At 43.2% G+C, this 13,617-nt stretch overlaps 1 protein-coding gene across 1 annotated transcript in view; it reads left to right on the top strand.

Moving 5' to 3' along the window:
- LOC147718092 (extracellular calcium-sensing receptor-like) overlaps positions 1-10,502 on the top strand; it is a 69,084-nt gene extending 58,582 nt beyond the window's left edge. The window contains exons 3-4 of the mRNA XM_086919242.1: positions 694-817; positions 9,601-10,502. Coding sequence (XP_086775368.1) covers positions 694-817; positions 9,601-10,502 — 1,026 coding nt within the window. The remainder of the gene's footprint in view (positions 1-693; positions 818-9,600) is intronic.
- The last annotated feature ends 3,115 nt before the right edge of the window (positions 10,503-13,617 follow it).

Here is a 13,617-nt window from a genome sequence, read left to right on the forward strand (position 1 = left end):
ATGGTGACAAAGCTGATCTCTTAAATTATTATTTCCTAAGCTAAATTATTCTATCTATCCTCCCGCAGGTTCCGCGCTCTGTCATTCATTAATAGTCTATTTTTACTCCTCCTGCAGGTTCCGTGCTCTGCCTTCATTAATAGTTCCTTTTGCTCCTCCTGCAGGTTCCGTGCTCTGCCTCTATTAATAGTTCCTTTTGCTCCCCCTACAGGTTCCGCGCACTGTTGTTCATTAATAGTCCCTTTTTGCTCCTCCTGCAGGCTCTGCGCTTTGTCGTTCATTAATCATCTATGTTTGCTCCTCCCCCAGGTTCCATGCTATGCTTCTATTAATAGTTCTTTTTTGCTCCTCCTGCAGGCTCCGCACTCTGTCGATCTTTAATCATCTATGTTTGCTCCTCCCCCAGGTTCCATGCTCTGCTTTCATTAATAGTTCCTTTTGCTCTTCCCACAGGTGCTGCGCTCTGTCGTTCATTAATATTCTATTTTTGCTCCTCCCACAGGTTCCACGCTCTGCCTTCATTATTAGTTCCTTTTGCTCCTCCCACAGGTTCTGTGCTCTGCCTCCATTAATAGTTCCTTTTGCTCCTCCCACAGGTTCTGTGCTCTGTCGTTGATTAATAGTCTATTTTTGCTCCTCCCACAGCTTCTGCGCTCTGCCTCCATTGATAGTTCCTTTTTGCTCTCCCTACAGGTTCCATTCTCTGTCTGTAGTGAGAGTTGTCCTCCTGGGTACAGAAGGGCCGCCAGAGAGGGGGAGCCCACGTGCTGCTTTGACTGTGTTCCCTGTTCACAAGGAGAGGTCAGCAACGGGACAGGTCAGGGTTGCGCTTGACAACTTCTTTACTTTCTAATCATCCATTTCAGGAATTATATGCCGCTATAGGAGTGTACCAAGGAGATATGTTGTTCTGTGAGAGATCCAGCTGCTGGCCTGGGACCCCTTGCATGGTCCTACAGGTCACTGCAGTAAGGCCTCAGCTGAGTCAGATTGCAGCCCATAAGGCATCTGTCAGGTGGAGGTGTGAAGCACACTTCCTGTTAAAATGAACTTAAGAAGTGATTTTCATGGAAGGAGGTGTCAGGGAATAAAGGGGATTAATATAGGGGCTTAGAACAAAACCTGCAAGAGACCCCCTATCACTGGGAATTCCAAAAGACTGTCAACAGACCCAGCACATGAGCACACATATACATAGGATGTCCGCTTTTAGGTTTAAACCTATAATAACTGATAATACCCCACCAAAAGGTAAATAGCCCTCATCAGTGTAAACATATAAACACGGAAAAAACACCTGCAGAACCATAAACTAAATGCCATTCAAAAAAAGGAAAAGGAGAGTGAAAGCATACAGGATGAATGACCCAAACACAGATCCTAAAAATCTAAAAAATAAATATCCTTATTGATTTAAAATCTCTTTTTACCTATGTAATCGTGTTTTTTTTTGTTAACTAATGCAATACACGTTTGAACTGAAATGGATATCCTGAGTGAATTAGCCTCAGTACCAAAATGAATCCAGACGTTCTGGCAGAAGCTGAGGTTGTCGTCCACTACTGACCTCACTGGATAAATATGGCCCTCTCTGCTTCCATAGCAGAATAACACAACGACCTTTTGCAGCAATTCACAAAGAGAAACATCATGTAAAGCCATGTGTGTGTGTCTCATGATGTATGTTCCTACATGTTTTGTGAAAAAAGCATTGGCAACGACAATTTGTCTGGCTTATGAAGGAAAGTTCCTTTTCTATCTCTGATTGGTGTAGACTCCCAATAAGGAACTAAACACACGCTCTGTCACTCATCTTTGCACTCTTGCATCCATTCATCAGTTCACTGACTTGTCTTTCCATTCACCTTAAACACAACTGCAATAAAACACACACATGCTCAACAAAATATGCAAGATAACTTCAAGAATACAAGTAAAAAATGAGAACATATTGCCTTATAAACACAGTGGGCTTATCTTCGCAATAAAACTAAATGTTGCGGCCAGTGTACGCCTTGCAAAGGAATTGTAAATAGTCTATCCTAGTTTTAAATTTTGTGGATTGCCGCCATGTTAATAGCCAACATTGGCCATCTTGTCATGGTAACACAATGATACCCTGTGGACGCAGCATGTTGGCCATATTGAAATGGAAACACAATAATACACTGTGGATGCAGCATGTTGGCCATCTTGGAATGGCAAAGCAATGATACACTATGGACAACACTGCTCCATAATGCTCTCCTGGTTTAGAGGAAGTAGCCATTGGAATGTAGCGCTTTACAGATAGAATGAGAGGCAAGCAATCAACCAGTTAGAAATGCCTCTTAAGAAACGTTCACATAAAAAGAGAAGCAAAGAAACTAAAGATAAACAACGAATGGAGAACATTTAAAACTAACTGGACAACGAGCCCTGATACTGAAGCGCACCCATTTTCAGGAGGATTTACACATGTCATCTGAAAATTCCGTCATTCACTGTGCACAAGAGCCAATGACTGATGTGGACTGAACCATTACCCCACAGAGTTCACTGTCATGGATGGAAGCAGAGTGTAAATGACACTCAAACAGACCAAGGGCAGAACCGAGAGGGCCTAACAGCTCTCTCTGTATAAGGATACAGATTTATATATGTGAATGTATGTATTATTTAACAATGTTTTTATTACATGGTCCTGGAAAACAGTTAAAAAGAGAATCTAGCAGGAATTATTACAGTGCAAATCTTCTCCTCCTATGGTGTGTCAGAAGCAGGACCCAACACTAAAAACTTTCCCTATAAAGGTAAATGACATTTCATGCAACAACATATCTGTGGGCTTTAATACGGAGAAATAACAATCTATCCTGAAATGCTTATTGACTTAATCATATGCTTTTCATAATCAGTAAAGTATGCAAAAAAGTGATTGGTGGAATCCTTGCATTAATCTCAGCCCCTGGTAATTACTCGGGCTGCATCCCTATCCATCGTTATCCTGCACACCATGTCACCTCGGTTTGGACCCAGCTGTATGCAAAAACAGTCTTAACCCTGCTCCAGTCGGAACTGTCCAGCACATACTGCCAGGCCAGGTCCTCCCTGGACCAGTACACAAGCAACACAGGACCGGTTTCACCCTAGTTATGGACTGGCCAGCCGAGTACAGCTTGGTTCCAATGACAGTGTCCAGGGAGGACCTGCCTACAGGCCTCAGCACAGTGTGGTAACGATCCACCCGCAATAGCTGCATTCCCTTTATACATGATTTTCACAATAAGTAAGTAAAGTCCACTTTGTCATAACTTTTCATTATAAACAGATTGCAGCTACGAATCTGATATACCTTTTACCTTGTGAACGGATAACGCCTCTCCCCGTTACCAATGGCTGGATACTCGAAACAACCCTGGCGTTTAGAATTTCGCAGACGCATGCCTCCACCTGGCAGATATTTATAAAATTACAATGTTGAAAATTACAAACTGGCAGTTGTCAACACAATATACATCCCCTCTCAACAGGAACCAAGAAAAATCATCAGAGTGAAATTTTACTCCCAGGGTTTGTCAGATTGTGCTACTAACACCATAACTCTTGTATACTATGGTAATCTACAAGGTCTCATGTAATCGCATACTTTCTACGGCCTAAACAATCCACTGCAGAACTCCTACTGGCTTTCCCATTTCCTTTTCAGAAGGAAAAAGCCAGGCCTACTGCCTTTGTAACAACTATTCAGAATAAACTGGCAGACCTCTGGCATTGGGCATAACATTTCCCTGCTCACCAGGCAAACCTATCGCTGGTATCATTGACTTGTCACTATTACCAACTCGGGCATACTGTACTGAGCGTAAGCTTTCACACAATACAAGCATCAGGCATACAGTATTACAAGTGTAAATGCTTACAAAATTACAGTTTGCAAAGAAAAGTATTCTGTCTCCTAACAGGGCTTAGCAAGGATTCTCACAGTGTAAATCTTTTGTACTCATGGTGTGTCAGAGCGGAAACCAACAGCAAACTCATGTGTAATACCAGAATCTGTGAGATCCTGTACAAAATACAAATATGTATGCTTTAGTGCAGAGTTATGTTATGTTATAAGAGACACGCACAATTACTCAAGAGTATCCTGGTGCGATAAGGACTGCAGACGTGCGGAAGGAGAAAGATTTAAAAAGCCTGATTAAAAAGGGGGGTTTTGAGAAGTCTCTTAAAGGCACGGAAGTCCTGGGTGTGGCGCAAAGCCACAAGGAGACTGTCACAGAGCGTGGCTACCTTGACCGAAAGTGATTGACCCCCCAGTATAGAGCATCGGAAGCGGGGGGTGGCCATCAGACGGTGAGAGGCAGAACGTAAAGATCAGCGAGGAGTATAAAAGACAACACGTTTCCTAATGTAAGAAGGCCCTGAATCATGCAGTGCTTCATGGGCTAAGGTGAGGGCCTTAAACTGCACCTGCTGGGCCACAGGCAACCACTGAAAGTCGCGCAGGTGTTTCCTTATACTGGATCTCTTGGAGATGTTAAATAAGAGTCTGGCCACCGCGTTCTGGATCAATTGGAGTCTATTCACCAAATATCCCGGGCTGCCAATAAAAAGTGCGTTGGCATACTCCAAATGGTACAAGATAAGCGCCCGAGCCACCATTTCCTTCGCCGGCTGAGGGAGCAAAGGGAATAATCTACTAAGCGACTTGAGTGTGCCAAAACAGACACCCGTTAGTCTCTTGATGTGGTCGGAGAACCTTAAATCCTCCCCGAACCAGACTCCCAAGTTTTTGGCCGGACCACCCTCCGAAACAGGACGGGGAAAATCAGAGGGCCACTGGGCATCAACAAAGTGTTGAGGAAATGGGCCATACAGCAGGATTTCAGATTTCCCCTTATTGCACTTGAGCTTAGCCTGTGCCAGCCATGTAAACATGGCGGCAAGGCAGCTCTGAGCAGCACCAGTGCACAGGTCGGGCCATTCCAGGTGAATAAAAGCTGGGTGTCATCAGCATAAGCCATGATTTTGGCACCCAGCTCTTCTGCCAGGGAGATCAATGGAGTCATATAGATGTTGAAAAGCAGAGGTCTCAGAGTCGAGCCCTGAGAGACTCCAGTCGAGACCTCCCTGGTTGAGGATGAAAAATGAGGTATCCAGACCTGCTGAGTGTGGCATCTAAGAAGGACTCCAGCCAGGTCCACACTGCCCAGGAGATGCCAATGGCAGAAAAGCAGGAAAGAAGAAGCTGGTGAGGAACCGTATCGAAGGCGGTGGAGAGGTCCAATAGAATCAGAGCCGCTCTGCCGCCTCCATTCAGGCACTCCATGATTGCCTCCGCCATTTCAACCAGCGCTGTCTCTGTGCTATAAGAAGTTCTGAAGCCTGACTGGGCCGGATGTAGAGTCCCAGAATATTCCACAAAGGCTTCCAGTTGGCGGAAAGCCACTTTTTCGCAGACTTTGGCCAATGCTGGTAATAAAGATATTGGGCGATAGTTGGCTGGTACAGCGGAATCCGCTGTCGGCATCTTGAGGAGAGGAAGAAGCTTGGCTTGCTTCCATTGTCCCGGTACAATCACCGACTGAAGAGACCAGTTGACAGTGGTCATAACGTCAGTACACACATTATCAGCCACCCCAGCTAGGACCCTGGCTGGAAAGGGGTCAGAGGGAGAGCCTGACTTGCGAGATTTAAGGACAGTAAGAATGTCAGACCTCTCAGCCAAAGCAAACTGCGAGAGTAGTGTATTGGAGGAGATACAGAGAGGAGGTAGTGGGGGGGGAGTTCGAAAATGGCACTGATAGACCCAGACTTTCTTGAATTAATTGTATCTTATGAATAAAGAATACGGAAAGCTCCTCACCCCATCCTAAGGAGGCTGGGAAGGCCTTATGCTCCACACAGGGTGACATAAAGCTTTAAACGATAGAGAAAATCTCTTTGCCATTGTTATTGGCTTTCAATATTCTATCAGTATAAAAATCGCTTTTAGCTTTCCTGACAGCTGTATAGTAAATTCTCTGAGCTGTGCGCAAATCGGACTTAGCTACTGGGCAATAGGCAATCCGCCACTGCCGTTCCAACTTCTTGCAGCCCAGTTTCATCTCCTTTAGAGTAAGGGAGTACCAGGGCTGAGAGGGAGAAGACCGGTGAGCCTTGGTAGGTAAAGGTTTGCCTGAGGATTCGACTCCCTGGCTAACCCCGGTGTTAAACAGGTCAACCGCCCCCTCCAGGTCAGCAGCGGGGTCAACCAGAGAGTGACTAAGGGCATCTATTAACCCCGGAATATTAATCTTACGGGTGGGAGGGCCAGATGGCAAAGATGGCCTGCAAGAAAATTTCCCCATATCCCAGGAGAAGATAATCAGAGAATGGTCAGACCAGGGAACAGGCGATGGATCTTGCGTATGCAGTTCAAAATTAGAACATACCAGATCAATCAAATTACCCCTAGAGTTGGTAGGTTTGGAGACCCACTGGGTCAGCTGTGTCATTGACAGAAGGTCCAGTAGAGCCGTGGCGTCAGGGGCCTCCGGGGTATCTAAATGGATGAAGGGACTCTCTGAATCTGTCTCTGGGCCCAGAGACAGATTCAGAGAGTCCCGGTTAGCTGAAGAAATAGAGATCCAGTAGTGACAATGGCCCCCTGAAAAAGACGCTGACATGCGAGCGCTGAGCAACACGAAGACTTGGCGGCTCCCGCGAATCCACCGCCAGGAGTTGGTAAAACTAGTGGCCAATTGCCGAAAAGATTATCTAAACGGGCCGAATAACTACAAAAGGACCAATGAGCATCCGATTAAAGAACAAACAGGAAGAAAATTCCAGAAAAATTAATAAAAGGTGTAAGCACAGGCATTAAGAGGGCTGCCTGTGCAAAAGACACCGAAGGCAGGTAGCAGAGTAGAAGGACACCTCTCCCTCATAGAAAATAAAGCGAATCTGTGGACCGTTTTTTGCTGAAAAACAGACAAGTAGAAAAAAACAGAGCCCTGATGAGAACCCAAAAATTGACGCTACAGAGTTTGAAACGCGTCAGCACATTTAGAAGTAATTGACTTGGAAGTCCTCTAGACTAATTAATTCATGTGTGGTCTTTCAGAAAGATTTTGCTTTGAGTATTTCTTACTTTTTCCCTGCATTAGTTTGCTATGGATGAAATATCTAGTGAAATGTGACGTTGCTTTGTTATTTGGTGTCAAGATAGGGCACCTCACGATAATTAATGTCTGTTGATGAAATTGTTTCTATGTGATGAAATTGTCTCTATATATTGTTGAATGTTTTTGAATATATATGTTGTCTTGTACATTTGTAAATAAATATGTATAGTGATTTTCTTAGATATGAAAAAAACAGAAACAATGAAAAATAATGAAATAAAATAGGTATGAATAAAGCGTACCTTACAAACTTAAATTGATATTGGTTTGTAGTTCTCAAATTCGAGACAAAAAAGAAATATGCAGATGGTAACTCTTTGTATAAGTATTTAATAATGGTCCATCCAACTGCACGTCCCAGGACCTAACTCCTTATATTGAAAAAATTGCAATATCTTACTGGCATTCTGTCTTCTTTTAAAGCATATATTGGCACAGCCATCCCAGTGTTGTCCTTTGGTGCTCATGTACGACTGACCATGATGTAGAATTCCAAAGTGGGGTCTGAAGTTCAGTGTAAAAGGGGCATTTCGGGTGCAAAGGTCTTCAACTGTGTGTTAACTCTTGTTGGTTTGGACTTCTGTCTTCAGTATTACTTTGTAATTTGTCCTGCCTTGTGCACTCTCAGGGTTTCCATTTCTTATTTATGAGGGGATGGGCAAGAAAAGCATGGTTAACTTCTAAACCACAGCTTATGTTGTACTTTTAAGACCTTAAATGAGGAGACATATTTAAATTATTAACTTATTTTGCAGTAGGAAACTGTGTATTCCAGACTGTACCTACTGCAGACTTGATGTATCGCTATGGAGAAGCCTTTCATGGGATGCATTCTAGAAAAAAGATTCACCCTGTTATTTGGGGTAAACACCCTGATGCAAGGAAATGTTTAATGTAGTTTAGATTCGGGTATATTAGCCCTATTTATAGCAATCTGTGCTTGGATGTTCATCCCCATGGTATGTAAGATGTATACATTCTCTGTTAAAGGGCAGGGGTCCTAGCTTTTATCTGATGTTATTGTATGGTATTGTATACAAAGGCAAAGCACAGTTGTTTTATAACTGAGTCCATTTTAGACATTATCCTTGCCAATGTTTTCTTTCAAAAATAATTTACTTTAAATTGTAGAATGTTGTGAATTCATATGCATTTTGCATTAAACTAGGAATGTTCTACCTCAAGTGCCTCTCTCTTCCAAGCCATAAGAGATAGGAGGACCTTTGTTTTTCTTGGGCCATGGACATACATCTATAAACTGTTCCTGGTTGTTGGAGTGTGGATTGTTAGCAAGGGTTTCTTCACAAAGGAGGGTGTTGAATATTTAACAAGGGGGTATGTGGCCCTCACAGGATCATGCCACCGTGCATTGCACTAGAACATAATACAAATCCTTGAACTACTCCAAATGCCAGTTTCAGGTAGAGTTTGTGATGGAGAACATGAATTACATCATCACACCTCTGACAGGTGCTCAAAAGCCCAAGGCTCTTGTACCTGGAGATTTCCACTGGAGCTGAGCGACCACCACATTGAGGGATACAGGTAGAGAATAGGAATTGGTTGTGAATAATGGGCACAGTCAGTCAACAGATCACATATAGCCACAGACGGACTGACCACAGGTTACTGGAACATCTAGAACAGCAGCTTTTGACTACTAGGGACCCGAATATATATCTACTGGACACCAGAGACCCCACCTGCGCAATTCTCATGATTTAACAAGACAAAGCGATAGGACAGGCTTTAGCTGGCTGTTTTTTCTTCTAATCCATGCCTTGTTTTTGTCGGTGCATTCTTGTGCATTAGTTTGAGGTCATCAATTGTCCATAGAACTGTTCGCTACACTTGAGGATACCGACTTCATTTATAGCTCCCAATCAAATTTCTTCACATTTACAGAAAGGTGAAAATGTTCATTTCATTTCATTCATCAAGTTGATGTATTTATACCATGGTAACCTGCTAACATTATTTAACAGTTGAGGGCCCCTGAGTAGGTGTGCTGAATCCCCAGGGGTCCATGGAAAGTAGGGACTGATTCACAGAACTAACTTAAGACAAAATCCTAAACGTACTACTTTTAGTATTCACAGAAGGCATTTAGTAGTAATAAAGTTATGATTTTGTCTTAAGTCTGTCTTAAGTCTGTCTTAAGTTTGTCTTAAGTCTGTCTTAAGTCAAACTTAAGTCAAACGTAAGTCAAACTTAAGACAAAATCCTAACTTTACTACTATTAAATGCCTTCTGTGAATACTAAAAGTAATAAGTTTAGGATTTTGTCTTAAGTTAGTCCTGTGAATCGGGCCCCATAATGACAAAAGTCGAAGATTACCATTTCAGTGTTGGAGAAGGCATGCTTTCTCCTCTCTCTTGTTTGATTCTCATTTGGATAACTGCAATACCACAGCATATTAAGAACTATGTCTTACTTTACAAATTTTTTCAGACTCCATCAGCTGCTCCAGATGCCCTGACAATCAGTGGGCCAACAGAGGGCGTGATCAATGCATGCAGAAGGTGACTGAGTATCTAAGTTACAATGAACCCCTGGGACACACTCTCACCTCCTCTGCCATCCTCCTGTCCTTCTTCACTGCTTCTGTCTTGGGAATCTTTATCAAGTACAGGCAGACTCCTGTTGTGAAAGCCAACAACCGAGTCCTCAGTTACCTGCTCCTGCTTGCACTCCTATTGTGCTTCCTCTGTACTTTCCTCTTTATCGGTTCTCCCAGGACGCTCACCTGCATGCTGCGACAAACCATCTTTGGGGTCATTTTTTCCATCAGTGTCTCCTGCGTTCTAGCTAAGACTGTTCTTGTTGTTCTTGCCTTCAAGGCAACTAATCCGTGCAGCTCTGCAAGAAAGTGGCTGGGATCAAAGACCCCAATCTGCATCGTGTTCTTCTGTTCCTTGGTCCAGACTGTAATCTGCGCTTCTTGGCTGATGAAGTCACCTCCATTTCCAGAACTGAACTTGAAGTCCTACAATGAGAAGATAATCTTTGAGTGTAATGAAGGGGACGCCATCTTCTTCTACTGTGTGCTGGGATACATGGGCCTCCTGGCCACAGTCAGCTTTATAGTGGCCTTTCTCTCAAGGAATCTGCCTGGAAGCTTCAATGAGGCCAAGCTGATCACCTTCAGTATGCTGGTGTTTGTCAGTGTGTGGATCTCGTTCATCCCAGCATACCTGAGCACACGGGGCAAATACATGGTGGCCGTGGAGGTGTTTGCCATCCTGTGCTCCAGTGCTGGACTGCTCGGGTGTATCTTCTTTCCAAAGTGCTACATCATTCTAGTGAGGCCTGAGAGTAATACCAGGCAACACCTGGTAGGAAAAATAGGCTAGCAATAAAAGAGAAGAATGTTGTTGAACTTGTATTTTGGTATTAACCTGACAAATTTGATGTATGGAGCAGTAGGACTAAAATGTGAGTAGCCAGTGGTGGGTGGGATTTCACCCTAGAACACATGATCATTAGGATGTTCTGTTGTGTAAACTTTAGGACAGTAAGTAGAATGTCAGCCCACCCCTGTGAAACCTGGCCCAGAGGTTTTAACCCAGAAGTGACATCACAGTGAACTCTCTAAGTCCCGCCCTAGACTGCACAGGAAGTGATGTCTGCAATGGATCTCAACACTCCATTAAGCCTTCAGTGTCAGTCTACCTTTTGACTGCCCTACACTGCACAGTGGATATTGACCCTACTATACACACACTATGGGGATCATTTGCCACATTCACCATTACCCACGCCCCCACAATGTAATGCGGGGCATGTGCCATTAGAGAAAAGTAACCTCAAGGATGTGAAGTGCACCACCATATTCCACCTCCCCAGGCACTAACGCTTGGTAGCAGTATATGGTGGATCTCTATGTAGGGTCAAGTTTATTTTATTAGGTTGAGATGATGCTGGCTGGCCAAAACAAACAATGTACTCCTTACACTCAGAATATTAAAGGAAGAAATTAGCAATGCTGTATGTCTTACAAGCAATATAAATCTCAAGCTACTAAAATATTTTGATAAGAGGTCAAAAGATTTTAGCCAATTTTCTATTAAAGATAGAAGACAAGTAACAACAAGTTTGGATAATCCAGTGCTTCCTAGAGATGATATATATAAAATGTAGACTACTAAGATATCTACTCATCCAAACAGTACCATATGACTTAACATCTAACAATGTTATACAAGAAGCAGCAAACCAGAATTGTAGTGGTAGCAAAATGATTTTTAATGAGGTGCTTAATGCAGTTACATGTGACTTATTTTCAAAGAAAGCAGCAATAGTAAAATTCAATTTCATTGTAAATTCTAATACAGCAAAAAGATTATCATAAAATGCACTGTGCAATTTACATCTAAATCGAGATCTCAGTAACTTCTCTGTACATGTCTGGGCGAGTCTCCTGTAGATTATTGATTGTTCAAGTCATTAAACTATGACATTTCCCTCAATTCAAACAATCAATGTGATTAAGAAGTACAAATATTCAGTAACAGTAAAAAATGATTTTTTCTTTAAAGTGCAATGTGCTAATTCCTCAGATCCACTTTATGGGACAATTTTCGACCCTAACATAACCAGTTTGTTTTGTGATGTAGAGAACTACACATATTAAATTACTATTTCTAGAACATTTTTAGCTTCTGAATAAGCAAACATACTTTATTTCAAATGGCCCAATTTATTCATCACAATATCTAACAAGCAATGGCATAGCCAATAGGCCTTACCAATGTAAGAGCTATTCCCAATGCCAATATCTTTTAGCCATGTTGTACACAAGTGTGACTGCTTTTTCAGCATGGTTTAAAGTTAGTGGGGTAAAGGAGAGCAGAGTTTCCTAAAGCAGAGTAGAGCAGAGTGTTATGGAGTGATGTAGAAAACAGGTGAGTGGAATGTCATGGAGTGGCATAAAGTGGAGTGGGTTTGAGTGTTGTGGAGTGTCAAGGAGGGATTAGAGAATCATTGAATGGGGGTGTAGAGCAGAGCTGCGTAGAGTGGAGTACAGTGTCAGGTTGGAGTAGAGTGTTTCAGAGTGAAGTGGTATAGAGAGCGATTGAGTGATGGAGAGCAGAATGAAGGGTGTTTGCGTAGAGTGGAGCATAGTGCGGTAGAGTACAGTGACAGAGTGGAGTAGATTGTATCAGAGTGGAGTAGCAGAGAGTGGGTAGTGTAGGAGAGTGGAATAGTATAGAGTGGAGTAATGTGTTATAGAATGGAGTGGCTTAGAGTGGAGTGGTGTATTCGAGAATACAATTGCATGGAGTTGCATAAAGTGTCGTAGAATGGAGTAGAGTGTTGTAGACTGGACTGTTCTAGAATGGAGTAGAGCATTATAGAATGGAGTATCATGGAGTGGAGTGTCACACAGTTGAGTAGAGTGGACTAGAGTGAAGAGGTGTAAGGTACAGTGGTACAAAGCAGTTTGGCATAGACTGGAGTGATGCTAACTAGAGTGACAGAGTGTAGTGGCATATAGTGCATTGGCATAGAGTGCAGAAGAGGGGCATAGAGTTGAGGGGTGCAGAGCAAAGTACAGTGTTGTAGATTGCAGTGTCATAGAGTGCAGTGGTGCAGAGTTTCATGGCATAATGTTCAGTGGTGAAGTGTGTAGTCTTACACAATGCAGTGGCGTAGAGTAGGTTGGTGCAGAGTAGAGTGGCATAGAGTAGCATTGAGCAGAGTAGAGTGGCAGAGAGTGCAGTGTTAGAGACTGCAGTGGCAGAGAGAGCAGTGTTGCAGAGAAGAGTGTTGCAGAATGCAGTGGTGTACAGTAGAGTGGCAAAGAGTGCATTAGTGTTGAGTGCAATGACGTAAAGTGGTGCAGAGTAAAGTGGTGCAAAGTGCAATGGTGTGGAGTGGCACAGAGTAGAGTAGTGTACAGTGCAATGGTACCGTGTAGATTAGCATAGAGTGCACTGGCATAGAGTGTATTGGTTTTGAGTATAGTGTTGCAGAGTACATTGGCATAGAGGTCAATGGGCTGCAGTCCAGCGACATGGAATAAAGTGGCATAGAGTGGAGGGGTGCAGGGTAGATTGCAGTGGTGTAGAGTAGAGTGGTACAGAGTGAAATGGCATTGAGTGGAATAGAATGGAGTAGAGTAAAGTGGCTTAGAGTAGATTGTTCCAAAGTAGAGTGCAGTGGCGTAGAGTGCAGTAGCATAGAGTAGAGTGTTGTAGAGGGCAGTGTCATCAAGTAGATTAGAATGGCTTACTCTGCATTGACGTAGAGTCCAGTGACAAAGAGTGCAGTGGTGGATAGTACAGAAGTGTGGGGTAAAGTGCACTGGCTTAGGGTAGAGTGGTGTAGAGTAGACTAGAAAGGCCTTGAGTGAAGTTGTAAAGAGTGGAGTTGTGCAGAGTAGAGTGCAGTGACGCAGTGTGAAGCGATGCAGTGTAGAGTGTTGCAGAGACCTTGAGTGAAGTGGCATAGAGTGGAGTAGTGCAG

This window comes from Lissotriton vulgaris, chromosome 4_2 (assembly GCF_964263255.1).
Source record: "Lissotriton vulgaris chromosome 4_2, aLisVul1.2, whole genome shotgun sequence".
Classification (NCBI taxonomy): domain Eukaryota; kingdom Metazoa; phylum Chordata; class Amphibia; order Caudata; family Salamandridae; genus Lissotriton; species Lissotriton vulgaris.